Raw genomic sequence first — 18,931 nt, 5'->3', positions numbered from 1 at the left:
TTTGCTTTCAGTATACCATGACACTGGTCTTGGTAAGATCGCCAGATCACCAGAGACCTAAGTATTGCCAGATCCAGTGTACAATTACCGGTCTTTGTATTGATTACGTTTATAACATTTAACACAGATCCCTCCTTGATACAGTGTCCTTGATGTTACATCCAGCATATCTCACCACCTTGGTTTTTCTTTCTGTTCCAACATTTCTTATTCTCACTTATTGGTTGCTTGTCTTTTTCTCAAGTGCTTAATATTGAGTACCTTGAGGCTCTCAGACCTTAGTCCTCTTCTCTGTTTCAGTTTTGATTTCAAATACCATATATATGCCAAAAACTTCTAGAAATATATCTTCAGCCAGATTTTTGTCCTGAACTCCAGACTTATCTATCCAACAACTTACATAAAATCTTTACTCAGGTATCTAAGAGACTTCTTAAGCTTTGTAGTATGTAAAACCAAACTCCTGATCTCCTTTTACCAAAACCTGCTTTCCCACTGGAGTTAATGACAACTACATTCTTCCAGCTGCTCAGGCCAAAAACTTAGGAATCATCTTTGATTCCTTTCTTTATCTTACACCCCACATCTAATCCATCTAAAAGTAGTGTTTTGGATCTAGCTTCAAAACACATGTAGAATCTGACCACTTTGTACTGCCTCACTCTTAGACCACCGTAGGCAGAGCAATCACCATTTTTCTCCTGGCTTACTACATTACATTCCTAACAAGTTTTCCTGTTCTAGTCTTCATCCCTTTTTTTTCTTTCTTCCCATTCCAACACACAGTACATTCTTAAACCTTAAGTCAGGCTATGTGGCTGATTATCTTCTCATAATCTTTCAGTGGGTCCTCATCTCAGAATAAAACTCAAAGTCTTTACAGTATCCCCAAGGCTTTACGTTATTTTGCCTCTCGTTATCTGTCTTACTTCATCTTCTACTCTTAATGTGTTCCAGGCATGCCAGCCTCCTTGCTCTTCTACCTGGACTACAGGCATGCTCTGCTTGGAGTCTTTGCTCTAGCTTGTCTCTCTACCTGAAATGTTGTTCTTCTCTTCTGTGCTGGATAACTCCCTCATCTTCTTTAAGACTGTTGAAATCTCTCCTTCTTAATGACACCTCTGGTGGCCACTCTATTCTGATGCTGCAACCCCTGCCACTTTGCATATCCCAGTACTCCACATCCAACTTACCCTGTCTACTTTTTCTTCTTTCAAAAGCATTTTCACCTCCTAATATATTAAAATATACTAATTTACTATTTATTGTCTATCACTCCTCAGGTAAAAGAAAGCTCCAAAATGGCAGAAATGTTCACTGATAATCTCCCTGCCACCTAGAATAGTGCCTAAATAGGAGTTTAATAAGTATTGGTTGAATGAATTCATGTTTTTAAACTTGTAATGTGCTTGCTTACAACTAGGGATATTGCAAAAATTTACTGAAGGTTTTTCAGTAATGGTAATTCATGTAATAAACCAGTTAAAATGAAAATGTTTATAAATTAGTACCATGATTTTTGCTTTCATATATAAGTTCTGATGTGGTTTGGGAGACAAAGCCCAAGAAGAAGGCAAGATGGAAGCCAATGAGTGTAAAGCACACTGAGAAGTTAGAGAAAGAATTTAAGGAATATACTGAATCTTCACCATCAGAAGATAAGGTTATTGAGTTGGACACTAACATTCCGGTAATATTTTTAAGTACTGATATGAAGTTTTAATTTTTATCTGTTGTAATTAGATGAATCACAAGTTAGTTTTTCAGGAGAGACTAGTTTGTTTACAAAACAATGAATCCTATTATACATACTTTATATAGAATATTTTAAAGGGATAGTTCTCTGTATCAAGATTCAGACTTTCTTAAGGTGCTAATGATCTACTCCTTGGTTAACAAGAAGGCAATAAGTTGTTTAGTTTTATTTTTAAAACTGTTTTTTCTTTTATCGCTTTATTTTTTTGATAAATTTTAGTAGTTATATAAAAAGTGATAAAACCAAGTTATAAGGATTATATGAATATTTTTGTGAATTGTATGGATATGGGGTATAAAGGTCTCAGTCAAAATCTCATCAAATATTTAGCCTACTATTTAATATTATCTTTAAAGTTTTTTGATACAGATTTCTAATTTTAATCAATTAATAAATAAAGAGAAATTCCATGTTTGTGTGTGTGTGTGGGCATATTTTTCAGGTTCGCTTCACACCTAGTGGTACTAACATGAAAATTCTGCAGCCACATGTAATAGCTATAAGAAGAAATTACCTTCCAGCATTAAAAGTAGAATATAGCACATCTGCACATCAATCATCATTTAGAATTCAAATTTACAGAATACAGGTCAGTTTGAAAAGATAGTCAAATTATATTCTAAAGGAATATGGCAGTAAATGTATTCGCATCGTCTGTTTTGTCTAGTACTTAAGTTTCATTGTTGGACTAGAGTTTTTGATTCCTTCTACTTCTTAAATTTTGTTTTTCTAGTCGGGTTCTATAGTTAACATATTAATATACTGACCTGTTGTTTGTTTTCTTAGATCCAAAACCAGATACATGGTGCTATATTTCCATTTGTGTTTTACCCCATTAAACCTCCTAAGTCGGTCACCATGGATTCAGGTTTGTTTGTATTTTTACATTGCCATAAGAATGGTTGTATTAGCTATTTGGTTTCTTTTACTATAAAAATATGAAGTGAAACCATTCTCAAGTTTAGTGTCTATAGAAGTGGAAAATTAAACAGCTTGAAAAAAGACCAGGAAGTACTCAACTAACTTCAGTAAAACTGAGTGAATACTGAAGAAAAGATTATTTAGAAATATATATATAATGTTCAGAGATATTAATTTTTAAAAAAGATTACTAATTTGTAAACCGCTAATTTAAAAGCCACTAGAACCTTTGAATAAAAAGATAAGACCCTGAGTCTGTTTTCACAAAGACTTCCTAATGATTCTAATGCATACTTCTGGTTTAAAATCACTAATTTAAAGGATCAGTTAACCTTAGAGTGAATACAGATAATTAAAAAAAACAATCCTGGAGTCTGAAATTAAGGTTGTGATAGATCTTACAAATATCAGTAATTTTAATTGATACTTATGATTTAGTAAATAATTTAGTTGTCCACTGTGATGTGTATTAAATTGTAAGAAAATGCTTATTTTTTGTTTAAAGCATCATTAATCATATTTATTAATCTCTACAGCACCAAAGCCCTTTACAGATGTCAGTATTGTCATGAGATCTGCAGGACATTCGCAGATATCACGTATTAAGTAAGTGTCTTAATACATTTATTGTGTGTGCATTTAATGTTTTAATTTAAATATGAGTTAATTGTACTCTTAAATAAATAAATTTCAGATGAGTCAAAGATTTAAGTGTAAAATATTAATTTATAAAGGTCATAGGAAAAATCAATTATTTCATAATCTTGGAGAGTCAGAAGGCTCCAAATGAATTATACCTAGGTATTAACAATAGTCATTTCTGAATTGTGTATATTTTGTTATTTTCTTTTTTATTTGTTTCCTCTATTAAGTTGTCTATAATTACTGCATACTGTTTTAGAAACAAGAAAATAATATTTTCAATTCAGTCACCACCCAGTTCAAAAAATAGAACACTGACAGAAACATCCATCTATGTATCACTCCCGTATTTCTTGTTTCCTCCACCCTATCACCAAGATAAATACTATTTTTATTCCCTTTTTAAAATACTGTTTTATTGTTTATGTGTACCTAAACATTATGCTTCTTACTTTGCCAAAATTTTTCCTAATTAAAAAAATTTTTTTTTAACTGTAAATATATCCTGGGACTTGCTTTTTTCATTCAGATTTTTACTAAAATTTATTTTGTTGTATGTAGCTAGAGTTTATTTATTATAACTAGTATGTAATATTCTCTTGTGTGACTATATACCACGGTTTACTTACCGATTTCCTTTTTGTAGGCATTTTCATATTATGAGTTTGTTGCCATTATGAATAGTGTTGCCGTGACATTTTTTAATTCATTCACCTAAAAAGTTCTAAGTTTCGATGTTTTAATATTTATCTAATATTTTTTCCTATATAATTTTGTTAATGCAGTTAATCGATGATTTTTAAATGTTTTTTACCTTGTATTATAGGTATTTCAAAGTGTTGATCCAAGAAATGGATCTCAGGTTGGATCTTGGGTTTGTCTATGCTATATCAGAACTTATGACAGCAGCTGAAGTAACTGAAAAAATAGAGGTAAGACTTATAATAATATGATGGGAAGAATTAGGGAAAGAGGAGGACTTACAAAAATGGTAACATTATACATTCTTAAATGTATTAAAATGGTTTTAAAAATTAAAATTTTTTTATTATGCTGCCATGGTTCTACATTGGCAGATAACACATTTTCAGCTTATAGAAGTTGGAAGCAAGGCAAATAACCTTTTTAAGATGACTTAGCAAATAGGAGGAAAGGTTTTAGGCCAGTAGTAGGGGGAAGAGGATAATCAGTCATGTTTACATCACTTTTTTCCTATTTTATTTTCCTGGGTTACTTTTGTGTTGATTAATAATTTAGAAATTTGGATATGACCAGGATATTTGGTGAGAAAAGGGATAAGGCAAATAAAAGGTAAGATGTTCTTGCATATACCTACACACATCTTCCATGTACTTTAAACCATCTTTAGATTACTTATAATACCTAGTACAATGTAAATGCTATGTTAATAGTTGCCAGCGTGTGGCAAATGGAAGTTTTGCTTTTTGGAACTTAATGGATTTTTTTTTTTTTTTTTTTTTTTTTTTTTTAATTTTCAATCTACAGTTGGTTGAATCCACTGATGTGGAACCTTGCGGATACAGAAGGTCAACTGTATACTGAAACAGTGCTGGATACTTGTCCCCCTTTCTCCAAGGCTTATTATTGTTATTGGTTTACTTATTAGTTCAGTGACTGGCTGGATTATTTTATTGACGTCTACCCCACCCCCACCCTTACCTTTCCCTGCATTGTTAAGCCTTTGATGTCGCTCCTCAGGGAGGTGAAGATTTGGGACACCCACAGTTACCCTGGAATAAAAGTGGTTTTTACAGGGCTCTCTGCATTTCTTTCCATGATCACAGCCGCTAATTGCTGGATGATTGCTCTGGTTTTTTTCAGTAATGCCTTAGGGCATAAATTGCTCTACAGACTAATCCAGTCTAATTTGGCCTCCTTTGAAGGAAGTGATCTGAAGATAAGTGTTTGATATTTGTTCCAACCCCATCTCTTTCCCCAGTTCTTTCACAAAAACTAACAGGCCTACAGTTTAGCCTGTATCTTCACTGAATCAAGGATTTTCCTCCCAGTTGCCTTTCACCACAACATTCACTGTTTTCTAGAGCACTCTTAGGCCTGAGCTTTACATGTTGTTGTAAATGAAGTCAGTTTCTTTGGGAAGAGATTAGGAGCTATCTGTTTTAAAGTCTACTCCCACCCCCCACCCCCCACCCCCGCCCAGGCAATATCTCTGGACCAGAGCTTTGGAGCTCTGGAGGTGGGCCAAGGGTGATCAGACCTCAGTATTCTCAGTGGTGTCACACCCAAGTAGAGCCTTTGTTCTCTGAGTGGAGGCTGGGCAGAAGAGGGAAGCTCCTTCTTCCCCTGTAGTTTAGCCTCCCTCAGCAGCTAGTAGCTGGGGGCAGGATGAGAAGTGCTGACCTCTGTTCCTCCCAAGAAGAAAGTCTTCCAGTTGGAGGTGCGGAAGAGAGGGAACTCTGAGTTCTTGGGTCCACCAGTCTAGATTGGAGTTCTGGCTTACTGAGTTGGGAGGGGGAACTGAGAGAATGGTCCTTTTTCAAATACCACAGACTCACTTTTCCTACCAAATTTTTATAGATTTTCTTGAATAGATGTTTTATTTGGTTATACCCTGAGGACCATTCATAGAGGCCTGAAAAGTTTGTTTTTTTAAATAAATTTTACCAGTTTCACTGGAGAGCTAAAGAGCTCCTTACACCGTTATCCCAGAAGTGAATTTCTGAATATACTTTTAATAAGGTTATCATTTTGAAGTTTTTGTTCATCAGTTAAATGTGAATGTTGGGCCATTTCTCAACACACAGAAGTACTAGATTTGTGAGCATTTGGAAAAGAAGTAGTGTTGATTATCAAGAATGAAAGCACTAATCACTTCATGAAAAATTACTTTCAGTGCCTTCCCTTTTTTGATTATATTAGTGACCTCTGTAGATGTCAGTAATGCATTTATCAAAAAGCTACAAGTACATTATGATTGTATTATTCCTAAGAAAGTGTTGATGGATTAGTGGCCTTTTGGAATAAAATCTGTGGTCACGTGAAGAAAACCTTAGTGTCTTTTAATGCACTGGATGGAAACATATAAGATATGCTTATCAGCTTGTGAGTGACCGAACTTTCCTAACAGTAGAGATGTTAGTTTCCCTTCTAAAGCAGTAAGTTCCCAATCATGAGCAATGTTGAATCTGGATATTATGGGGGAGTATTCTGCAGCGTGTGAGCTATTAGCTTAATACTTATACAGAAATATCCCTTAAATTTTTAATATTTTATGTTCCTTTATAGGTTGAGCTTTTTCATAAAGATATAGAAGCTTTCCAAGAAGAATATAAAATAGTTTCATTAGTAGATTCATCACAAGTCAGTCTCTATGAATACTTTCATATATCTCCTATCAAGGTAGGGGAAAAATAAGTCATTTTTATTATCCTTGATAATGTAGGTAATAGCAGCTTGATTTGATCTCTTTGGGGGAATACAGCATTTAAATTATGTTCTTTAATAGTATATAAATTCTATAACTTCACAATTACAAATATAAGTAAATAACAAAGGAATGATACTTTTAAATTTTTATTATTTATTCTTATAATAATTTTTTATCATGTGGAAATAATAGTGGAGCCACCTACAGTATGTGTTTATATGTTTACATCTTGACCTTACATTATGTTAACTTGCTATCCATTAAGGTGTTGAGTGACAATTTTCAAACTTTTGTGTATGATATTAGTATAAGTTTGAAATTAATTTATAAAGTAACCTTGATTTAAAAATTGAAGATTGAATGGAACTAAAAGTAAGTTCTTAACATAAAATTTCTATGAGTTAACTTACATAATACTTGAAGAAAATTCCTGTATAACTACTTATACTATATATAATACATATAATACAAAAGTGCTTTTTAACTAACTTTACCACGCTAACTTAATTCTAATAGTTGAAACGTTCACTTTTGGAGATATTTGAGTTAATTTTCAACAGTTTCAACTTCTAGATTGTTAATGTTATTAAAAAATATATGAAGATTAATATTTTCCTAGGTTTACCAAAAGAATTGGATTGAACTAAATATACATTACATGGTTGAATTTAAATTTTTTAAAGGGCTGTTTAGATTTTAAATTCTTTTAACATTCCAGTTATTAATTTTGATATAATCTAGGTAACTTTGAAATCTTATTTATGGTATAGTGAATTTAAGATGATATTGAATTTTAAGAGTTAAAACTGTCATTATGAAGAAAGTGCTTTAAATATTTCTCTCTTTATCTCTTTAGTTGCATTTAAGTGTTTCACTGAGTTCAGGTGGCGAAGAAGCTAAAGATTCAGAACAACCTGAAGGACTGATGGCAGTTCATTCTTTAAATCTTTTGCTGAAGAGTATTGGTGCCACCCTTACAGATGTACAAGATGTAGTTTTTAAGTATGTTTAATATTCAAATGTATAAATTGATGAAAAGTCCATTTTATATTTACATTAAAATTTTATAAGTGAAAAAGTATGTAAAGTACATTGCAGATCATAGGTTGAATATGGTTTTTTGCTGTTAAATGGAATATAATTTAAGTAACATATTGCCTGGTAACCCTTAACTGTTAAATAACAGAATAATTATTAAATAATTTCCTTAAGAATGAGGGACAGAGGTCATGCAAGTTTGTGTGTTATATAAGGCCTTTTTGGCCTAGGGAAGGATTCCTAAGAAACTGTGTATACCCAAAGGTATGATGTGTGGTGCTTAAAAGATGTTGCTTTAAGGCCTGTGGGATCAAGACTCTTCAAAGCATACGTGACTAGAAGAAAATGAATGCCATGATAGCAGAAATGAAGGGATCAGTTTAAATGTGACAGTCAAGAATTTAATGTGAGTCATAATGTAAGCTATTAGACTATCTGACCAAAGAGACTGAGAGAGTCTGAGTGGAGACTTTAGATGAGCATGACCTTTGCAGATAGCACCTAGAGCTATTATTAAGAACAGTAGTAAGAATCAGTGAGTCTAATAAGACATAACTGTAAATCTAGATAAAAGTTAGGAAACAGTCAAATTAAAAAACACAAGTTTGAAGACATCAGAAATAGGATGAGATTTCTAATCTTGCTGTTGTCCTATCCTTAGCATAGAACTTCCCAATTAGTGGATCCAGGTATATGCTGTGAATAGGTTATAAATAAACTGATGGTGATTCTTCAGCTGTCAGCTGATCAGGCAGGACCTGCAGCAGCTGAACCCTGGCCATTCTTGAGCAGCCTCTTCCATTTATCTCAGTGTGTCAGGCATTTCCTGTGTGGGCCATGATAGGACAGAACTGAGAAATACAGTTCATGTCCAGGAGTCGGACCCAAGGGGTCTCTAAATTGCCTGAATTATGTGAAAATATGTGTATATTGATGGCTTTTCTGAAGATAAGATCCATAGCTTTTATCAGATTCTTAAGAGGGTTCTTTGACCAGAATATGCAGAGATGTATATAGGAGTGGATTTTCTGACTGGTATGGGAAAATGTACTAAAAAGAATTTTTTTGGAGAAGAATTCTAAAGAAAATAAAACCATTCATTAATATTAAAAACATAATCTCCTTTTCTCTATATATTTATACATTTTTATGTGGGTTTTTTTTCAGGCTTGCATTTTTTGAACTCAACTATCAGTTCCATACAACATCTGAACTACAGTCTGAAGTAATAAGACACTATTCAAAACAGGTTTGTCTGAGATTATTTTACAGAGGGACAGAGTGATAAAATGGTGAAGCCATATGTGTCTATAGAGGTATAATGATTTGGCCAGGAAGGGAATAGCCGTTTCAAAATTTTCAAACATGGTTTTTTCCCTCAGGATTGTAGAAAGGAGTTGAGCCCAACCACCATTTCAGTTTTTTGCCTTTCTACTTTTAGCCTTTGACAGAAATCTTTCCTAGATCAGTGTGGACTAGATGTAAATCTTTAAATAATAATTAGCTAAGTAATTCACCTCACTTACTTAAAAAAATAAGTCAAGGGAAACTATTTATCAGTAAGTAACTGATAAACACAGGGTATTTTTAGTGTAATTAAGTTGTTTAGTCAGGTAGATATATTATTTTAGTGGATTTTTGTCCACCTCTGAAGACTCATGTATTTTGTGGTATAATTTATAGAGCATTGAGATAGCTGTTGTATGGTGGACAGATCACTGAGCGTGACTTAAGAGGTCTGGGTTTGGATCCCAGTTTTGCTGTTTACCCATCATAGCTCCGGGCATCATTTGACCTGTATGTTTCTCTAGTCTATAAAGTGGTGGCAGTAATAATAACTGTCACACATAGTTGTAAAAGTATTTTGAATATTCTAAAACTTTATGTAAATAGGTCATATTATTTCTCATACTCTAACACCAAATTGCTTTTTAAAACTAAGACTACTGATGAATAAGGTGGTATGGTTTAGGTTGAAATTGGTGGTGAGGGTGTTAGCCTGAAAAAAAACTGGATGTGTGTACTGAATATAAGGAAAAAAAATATTAAGTCTGATAATCTGATTTGACTAATGTTTATATTTCATTTTTAGGCCATTAAGCAGATGTATGTACTCATTCTTGGACTTGATGTTTTGGGAAATCCCTTTGGCTTGATTAGAGAATTTTCTGAAGGTGTAGAAGCATTTTTTTATGAGCCTTACCAGGTAAAATAGTTAATCTTGTGTTGTGCAATATATCACACTAATACTTTTGAATAAATAGTGCATCCCATTAGCAGACACAAATTACCATATATAAAATAGATAAACAACAAGGTCCCTACTGTATAGCACAGGGAACTATATTCAATATCCTGTAATAAACCATAATGGAAAAGAATATGAAAAGTATATATATACATACATATACACACACTCGTGTATGTATATGTATAACTGAATCACTTTGCTATACACCGGTAACTAAAACAACATTGTAAATCAACTATACTTCAATTAAAAATGATAATAATAATAATCACCCCAGTTGTTAACTTGAGTTGTAGTTGTGAATGGATTTTTGGAAACACAACAAAAGGACATTATTTTGAAGCAAACAATGGTAAGAGGTTTTTGAGAAGTCTTGGGAGAAATATTTACCTTTTCCTTCAGAATTTAAACTTAAGACTTTACTAAGAAATACCAAATTTTAAGTGTTCTGTTGGAATATTAAAGGTGGATAAAATTTGTACTATAGTAGAAGGAAGATTCCCATGGACACACAGTCTTGCTTTGCACAGTGGTGTGGGACAGTAAAAATAACCATGCAAGCTGACACTGTGTGAAACAATCTTAATAATCAATGGCAAAAATTATGATTGTTCTCTGTCCCTTAAAAATTTCTGTCAAAACATTCAAAACTCTCCTACTTTCACTTTTAAACATAGAAGATAATGAAAAATAAAGTAAAACTAGTATTTACTTTGTACACTGTAATCTAAAATATTAGAAATATTAAGAATTAAAGTGTTTTTATTTCTTTTTTTAAAAAGTATATAGAGTAGTTTGTGGTTACCTTCTCATCATATAACTTATAATCCGAGTAAGCATCTTTTGTACACTTTGGTGAATAGTCATATTCCTTTCTAAGTTTGGATCAACTTCCAACATTTTATCCTTTGTACTTTGAATGTCATGAAATATCTGAGAATTATGTTAATGTGAAGTTTTCTTCTGATGTCACTTTCTCTGGGACATCTTTATTCTTTTTGTCACTACTACTTTCCTTGTATATACCAAAAAAAAAATTTACCTTTAAAAGTAAGCATAGGGCTTCCCTGGTGGCGCAGTGGTTGAGAATCCACCTGCCAGTGCAGGGGACACGGGTTCGAGCCCTGGTCTGGGAAGATCCCACATGCCACGGAGCAGCTGGGTCCGTGAGCCACAACTACTGAGCCTGCGCATCTGGAGCCTGTGCTCCGCAACAAGAGAGGCCACGATAGTGAGAGGCCTGCGCACCGCAATGAAGAGTGGCCCCCGCTCGCCGCAACTGGAGAAAGCCCTCGCACAGAAACGAAGACCCAACGCAGCCAAAGATTAATTAATTAATTAATTTTTTTTTAAAAAGTAAGCATAACTTTATTATTATTCTTTTTTGACCCTTTAGGGAGCCATCCAGGGTCCTGAAGAGTTTGTGGAAGGAATGGCACTGGGACTGAAAGCACTAGTTGGTGGAGCTGTTGGTAAGAAACAGAATGCCTACCAAGAATGATTATGCTAGAAAGTAATGATATGTTTTGTTTTACTAAAGGTATTACAATTTTGCTAGGTGGATTAGCTGGTGCTGCCTCCAAAATTACCAGTGCTATGGCTAAAGGGGTAGCAGCTATGACTATGGATGAAGACTACCAACAGAAGAGAAGAGAAGCCATGAACAAGCAACCAGCTGGTCTTAGAGAAGGCATCACTCGTGGAGGAAAAGGATTAGTTTCTGTAAGAAATTTCCCATGGTGGTGAACATTTTAGGAATATCTTTTAAAGCCACGATCTGTGAGTAAGGAAATAGACATAAAACTTTCATTCACTCAAATATTATTTGGATGTTGGTGGAGCAATGGGTTGTGACATAATAAAAAATATGTCAGTAGCCTCCAGAAATATTCTGTTTAAATAAAATACTTAGGAAATATGTTAATTCTTATGGTATCTAGAAAGCAGATCTCTGCATTTCTTTTGTAAGCCAGACTTGGTTCTTCAAGGTATCATGTCAAAGTATTGTAAATTTTCAATTGTGCTTTTCCTCTAGGGTTTTGTAAGTGGCATAACAGGAATTGTTACAAAACCGATCAAAGGCAAGTATAGTGATTCCTTTGGGTGATATATATTACCAAGGCTTTCATAAATTGATTCCATTTTCGTTCCTAATCCAGTTGTCTAAAACTGTCTTTTTTCTTTCCAGGAGCTCAAAAAGAAGGAGCGGCTGGTTTCTTTAAAGGTGTTGGGAAAGGTTTAGTTGGAGCAGTGACAAGGCCAACTGGAGGCATCATAGACATGGCTAGCAGTACATTTCAGGGAATAAAAAGGTAAATTCTCTTTGATGTAAAATATGAGTAAAATGCTTAAACCAAGAGAAATGAGATAAGTCTCTTTGGCTTGAGGCACTTAATTATGACCCTGCAATAATGGCAAGTTGCATATGATCTTCCTAATTGCTTTTGATACTTCTTAAATTGTTGGTATTGCATCATTTCAGCTTTGTAGAGTTCTACTTTATTTGTCATTCATTCCCAGCAGCCTTGGCAGGGAAGGTTTGGCAAGTTAAGCTTTTCACTTACCTTGATTGAAATACATTACAATAATGTAATGCTATACATCAGTTATAAAATTAGCAAATATAATATTCTGTCTCCTTTTTTGAGAAATAAAGAATGGCATTTTAGATTCCCGGTTCAAACTCAGCTTGTGTTCACCCCTTCCTTTATGGTCTTATTTTGTTATGAAACTATTACATCCTTTCCCTCTATTTCTCTTCACTTGTGCAAATAATTTTAAACATGTTCTCTTTTCCTCCAAATTAAATTTAGCATAAGACTAAAATTTAGTAGTTGTGTTATTGTTACCTCTATTATAGAAGTTTGTAACACATAAAACAATTGATTAAATTCATACTAATGAATTTAACTTAGAAACCTAACTTAGAAAATTGGTGGGTGGATATCTCCCTGACCTTTTTTCTTTTGTACTTTCTCTGGCTTTCTGCTCTATTGGAATAAGTATTGTCATTAAATTAGTTGCTCCTTTTAAGTCAGTATTTCATACTATGCCCATAATGGGGTGTTTCCAGTTTTAGTTTAGAGTTAAGGTTGGAAAAAAGGGTACAGTTTTTTCTACCTGTAACTTTAGTTTCACAAATATAATTATTGAGTCATAGTCATCAGAGAAGCTCAAAAGTCAATAAATCATAAGGAATTAACCATGACAATCAGACAAGAAAAGGAAATAAAAGGAAATCAAATTGGAAAAGAAGAAGTAAAACTGTCACTGTTTGCAGATGACATGATACTATACATAGAAAATGCAAAAGCTGCTATCAGAAAACTACTAGAGCTCATCAGTGAATTGGTTAAAGTTGCAGGATACAAAGTTAATACACAGAAATCTCTTGCATTCCTATACACTAACAATGAAAGATCAGAAAGAGAAATCAAGGAAACAATCCCATTTGCCAATGCATCAAAAAGAATAAAATACCTAGGAATAAACCTACCTAAGGAGGCAAACGACCTGTACTCTGAAAACTACATGACATTGATGAAAGAAATCAAAGATGACACAAACAGATGGAAAGATATACCATGTTCTTGGACTGGAAGAATCAATACTGTCAAAATGACTTTACTACCCAAGGCAATCTACAGATTCAGTGCAATCCCTCTCAAATTACTAATGGCATTTTTCCAGAATTAGAACAAAATATTTTACAATTTGTATGGGAACACAAAAGACCACAAGTAGCCAAAGCAATCCTGAGAAAGAAAAAAGGAGCTGGAGCAATCAGGCTCCCTGAGTTAAGCCTATACTACAAAGCTACGGTAATCAAAACGGTATGGTACTGGCACAAAAACAGAAATATAGATCGATGCAACAGTATAGAAAGTCCAGAGATAAACCCATGCACCTATGGTCACCCAATCTATGACAAAGGAGGCAAGAATATACAATGGAGAAAAGACAGTCTCTTCAATAAGTGGTGCTGGGAAAACTGGACAGCTACAGGTAAACTAATGAAATTAGAACACTCCCTAACACCATACACAAAAGTAAACTCAAAATGGATTAAAGACCTAAATGTAAGGCCAGATACTATAAAACTCTAAGAGGAAAACATAGCCAGAACACTCTTTGACATAAATCTCAGCAAGATCTTTTTCGATCCACCTCCTAGAGTAATGAAAATAAAAATAAAAACAAAAATAAACAAAAATAATTAAACTTAAAAGCTTTTGCACAGCAAAAGAAGCGATAAACAAAAAGACAACCCTCAGAATGGGAGAAAATATTTGCAAATGAAGCAACCGACAAGGGATTAATTTTCAAAATATACAAACAGCTCATGCAGCTCAGTATCAAAAAAACAAACAACACAATCAAAAAATGGGCAGAAGACCTAAATAGACATTTCTCCAAAGAAGACATACAGATGGCTAAAAAACACATGAAAAGGGCTTCCCTGGTGGCGCAGTGGTTGGGAGTCTGCCTGCCAATGCAGGGGACACCGGTTCAAGCCCTGGTCTGGGAGGATCCCACATGCTGTGGAGCAGCTAGGCCCATGAGCCACGACTGCTGAGCCTGCGCGTCTGGAGCCTGTGCTCCGCAACGGGAGAGGCCGCAGCAGTGAGGGGCCCGCGCACCGCGATGGGGAGTGGCCCCCGCTCGCCGCGGCTGGAGAAGGCCCTCACACAGAAACGAAGACCCAACGCAGCCAAAGATAAATAAATAAATAAATAAATGTATTAAAAAAAAAAAAAAACATGAAAAGATTCTCAGCATCACTAATTATTAGAGAAATGCAAATCAAAACTACAGTGAGGTATCACCTCACACCGGTCAGAATGGCCATCATTAAAAAGTCTACAAACAGTAAATGCCAGAGAGGGTGTGGAGAAAAGGGAACCCTCCAACACTGTTGGTGGGAATGTAAATTAGTATAGCCACTATGGAGAACAGTATGGAGGTTCCTTAAAAAAACTAAAAATAGAGCTACCATATGATCTAGCAATCCCACTCCTGGGCATTTATCTGGAGAAAACCATAATTTGAAAAGATACATGCACCCCAGTGTTCATTGTAGCACTATTTACAATAGCCAGGACATGGAAGCAATCTAAATGTCCATCGACAGATGAATGGATAAAGAAGATGTGGTACATATATACAAAGGAATATCACTTAGCCATAGAAGAAATAATGCCATTTGCAGCAACATGGATGGACCTAGAGATTGTCATACTGAGTGAAGTAAGTCAGACAAAGACAAATATGATAGTGCTTATATGTGGAATCTAAAAAAATGGTACAAATGAATTTAGCTACAAAACAGAAATAGAGTTACAGATGTAGAAATCAAACTTACGGTTGCCCAGGGGCAAGGTGGGGGAGGGATAAAGTGGGAGATTTGGATTAATGTATATACACTATTATATATAAAATAGATAATAATAAGGACCTAATGTGTAGCACAGGGAACTCTACTCAATACTCTGTAATGGCCTGTATGGGAAAGGAATCTAAAAAAGAGTGGATATATGTATATGTATAACTGATTCACTTTGCTGTACACCTGAAACTAAAACAACATTGTAAATCAACTATACCCCAATAAAAATTCATTAAAAAAAATTAAATGTCCTTCTTTGTGTCTAATAGGAATTGTTTTTTTTTAAGTCTAATTTTTTTCTGATTTTTGTATAGCCATTCCAGCTCTCTTTTGGTTATTATTTACATGGTATATCTTTTTCCATCCTTTTACTTTCAACTTATCTGTGTCTTTGACTCTAAAATGAGCCTCTTTTGGACAGCATATAGTTGGATCACATTTTTTTTATCCATTCTGCCAATTTCTGCTTTTAATTGGAGATTGATCCATATGTATGTGTCTGTACATATGGATACATTACATGGTAAGCTCTTAATATTTGTTGAATATGTGAATATTTGTTGAATGAATGAATGAACAATAAATGAGTCTTTCTCATGTAGGTCCATACAGTCAAAAAATGTTAAATAAAATATTACCAAATTCAGCAATGTGTATATGTGTTTCAAACAGTACATATTCAAGCCTTAGAAGGAATGTGAGGGTATATGAACATTAGAAAACCATGTAATGTGACTTAAAGCATTAATAGTTTGAAGGAGATAAACCACAGGATCACAGCAATGACCAGGGGAAAATTCCGTATTTAAAATTCATTGTTCATTCAAGATTTTCAATAGCAATGACAAAAAAAAAGAAGTTAGCAAACTTAAGAGTAGAAATGAATTTCCTTGGCTTAACAAGCAGTGCCTTAAAAAAAAAAAAAAGTTGCTGATATCTGTACTTCATGAAGAACTCTTAGAAGCTTTACCTTTAAAGTTGAGAATGAGAGAAGGATGCTTGCAATCCCCTCATGTATTTCGCATTGTGCTGGATGAGCTAATAATGCAATATAGTAGGAAATAGGAAAAGCAAAAGAAATTAAAAGTCTTAAACCAGAAAAGAAAAAGCAGTACTCATACGCTGATTCTCTGATTATTGTCTACAAAGAAAATCCAAGAGAATCTATAATCACACTTCTTTACAGTTCTACATTTGTCTAGAGAACTTATTATTATTTGTGTCAAAAGACAGAATTTAAAAAAGAGAAGTGATGTAATAGTCTCATTTTATCCAAAAGAAGATCTTTTTTTTAGTAGTTTCATTTTAAAGTATACTTAGGAGTTTTTGAGTAGTTTTTAAAATCAAGTTATATGTTTTCCCTCTAGAGCTACAGAGACTTCTGATGAAGTGGAGAGTCTGCGACCCCCTAGGTTCTTTAATGAAGATGGAGTTATCAGACCTTACAGGTTGAGGGATGGTACTGGAAATCAAATGTTACAGGTGGGTGAAGAAATATCTTATGAATTAAGATTATTATAGTCAAGTCAGCTTTTTTTTAAAGTAACTATATAATGCTTTAAATATATATTAGATTATTTGGACTTTTATATGTTTTGCTTAATTCCATTTAAAGTTTCTTACATTTACTGAGGTTTTAAATGTACATTTATTTACTGTAAGATTTTTTTTTTTTCTTTTTTACAGGCATCAAAAAGTTTGATATGAAAAGAGTTAATGCATGACTTTGCAAGTGAAAGCCAACAGTAGATTTTAGTCTTAAAATTTACAAACTACGTACAGCTGTTTCTGTATTTTGAATGCAAAGAAAAGCTTTTATATTGGTAACTTTTTGTATAGGATTTTTAGCAAATCTGATCTTTTTATAGGATACTCTTAGTTCTGTACTGGATTTGCTAGATTTGTTGAAAGCCATTGTGCCTTATGTACCCTCACAGTTGATGGTACTTATTTACCCAGTTAGACCATTTCTATTTAGGGTGCTTCCTTCAAACCACTAACAGCTTTTATTCCAGATATAATCCTCATGTCCAGTTAGGCATGGATAAGGAAAAAAATCATGACCACTGCTATTGTGAATTCTTGGGTTCTCCTGCTTTTCTTTTGAAGATGCTCAAATGGCCATGACCCTCTTCCCGCTTTATGCTTGTGTGGTCTATTTAAAACCCTGTGGAATTGATAAGCAATTTACATGAAAACCAACATCTTTTAGTAAGGAAAATTAGCTTTTAGAGCAATAGTCAGTTTGAAGATAGAATATTTTATCTGTTTATATAATTTCTGCTTTGAAAGTTGGACTTTTTAAAATCTGGATTATGCTGTGGATAACATACACAATAGGATATACCAATTTAAAGTCGTTTCTGTGGTTTAGATGTGAAATACTAAATTAAATCATTTAATTGAAAACAAGGAGTCGTGAAAATATTCATAGTAATAATAAATTGTACAGACTTGAAAATACTCATAGTACAGACTTGAAATACTCATACAGACTTGAAAGTATTCATAGTACTTGATATCTTTATGTTCACAGTATATAATTTTGCATTAAATGTACTTCCATAAACTATAAGTATTGTGTTAATGTGTGATATTTAGTTAAGTGGTTTTACATTGTGTTTAAAATGTTTTTAAAGCATCAGAATAATTGCATATTGGGATAGAACTGGCAATCTACTGAGAGATTGTGTTCTAAATGGCAGGTTGACAAACTCTACAATGACAGTATATCATTCTTTGGAAATGTTGCAGAAGTCACCTATAGTTATACAATTGAAACATACATATCTACTCAGCACCTGCCTTCCCTTATTAGAACACAGTTAACATATTACTAATTCATTTTACTAAACTGAATAGTTATCAAATCACCTTTCACAAAACTAAAAATATTTCTTGAGAAACTATTTTATAAACTTAGTAGGAAGTAAGGATGAGTAGTGAGGAGAGTTTAGACATACATCCGCATTATTAGAGAACAGATGATAAGAAAGCCATGACATACCAAAAGTTTTTCACGGCTGATAACTTGATTTCAGTAACAAGTAAATTTGTTCTACACTTTTTTCCATTGATTGTTTTCTAAAGCTCTAAAGTTTGGGATTTAAGATCATGACTATTGACTGTATTTTTAAACATGCCTGTTATTTTCATTAGGCCAGTTGTAGAATTAATTGCTAAAAGAGCTGTTTAAATGACTAAAATCTCACAATCCTTGTCAGCCATTACTTATTTTTCAGCAGGAGTATTAAACACAGTATTAGTCGGAATACCTATAGGAATTCACCAGATGCCTTAGGATGTTTGTGTTTGGCATTATTCTCTTACAGGTGTAAGAAGTGGGTTGTTGCTTTAGTGGTAATGGTGCTTTTTTTGAATCAAAACTTTAATATTAGCAAACACTTTAAAATATACAAATACCAGTGCTGTGGCAAAGAAGTAGATGACATATAAGCAGTATTTCAAATCTCATCTGCCTAGATTTAATCTGATTTCATAATAATGCCCTTAGAAAATATTTAATAC

General features: G+C 33.6%; 1 protein-coding gene across 2 annotated transcripts in view; it reads left to right on the top strand.

Moving 5' to 3' along the window:
- Nucleotides 1-18,931, top strand: part of VPS13A (vacuolar protein sorting 13 homolog A) — a 270,364-nt gene that overhangs the window by 218,641 nt on the left and 32,792 nt on the right. The window contains exons 55-69 of one of the 2 annotated variants that reach the window (XM_061200328.1): nucleotides 1,537-1,690; nucleotides 2,199-2,345; nucleotides 2,543-2,624; nucleotides 3,214-3,283; nucleotides 4,146-4,251; nucleotides 6,587-6,700; nucleotides 7,585-7,730; nucleotides 8,934-9,015; nucleotides 9,859-9,972; nucleotides 11,414-11,489; nucleotides 11,576-11,739; nucleotides 12,053-12,098; nucleotides 12,206-12,329; nucleotides 16,771-16,885; nucleotides 17,090-17,313. In XM_061200328.1, coding sequence (XP_061056311.1) covers nucleotides 1,537-1,690; nucleotides 2,199-2,345; nucleotides 2,543-2,624; nucleotides 3,214-3,283; nucleotides 4,146-4,251; nucleotides 6,587-6,700; nucleotides 7,585-7,730; nucleotides 8,934-9,015; nucleotides 9,859-9,972; nucleotides 11,414-11,489; nucleotides 11,576-11,739; nucleotides 12,053-12,098; nucleotides 12,206-12,329; nucleotides 16,771-16,885; nucleotides 17,090-17,110 — 1,561 coding nt within the window. In that variant the 3' untranslated portion in view covers nucleotides 17,111-17,313. Of the gene's footprint in view, nucleotides 1-1,536; nucleotides 1,691-2,198; nucleotides 2,346-2,542; nucleotides 2,625-3,213; nucleotides 3,284-4,145; nucleotides 4,252-6,586; nucleotides 6,701-7,584; nucleotides 7,731-8,933; nucleotides 9,016-9,858; nucleotides 9,973-11,413; nucleotides 11,490-11,575; nucleotides 11,740-12,052; nucleotides 12,099-12,205; nucleotides 12,330-16,770; nucleotides 16,886-17,089; nucleotides 17,314-18,931 lie in introns of those variants that run through there. The other variant, XM_061200327.1, reaches the window with a different exon arrangement.

This window comes from Eubalaena glacialis, chromosome 9, assembly GCF_028564815.1.
Source record: "Eubalaena glacialis isolate mEubGla1 chromosome 9, mEubGla1.1.hap2.+ XY, whole genome shotgun sequence".
Lineage (NCBI taxonomy): Eukaryota > Metazoa > Chordata > Mammalia > Artiodactyla > Balaenidae > Eubalaena > Eubalaena glacialis.
This window is presented reverse-complemented; position numbering and strand designations above follow the sequence as displayed.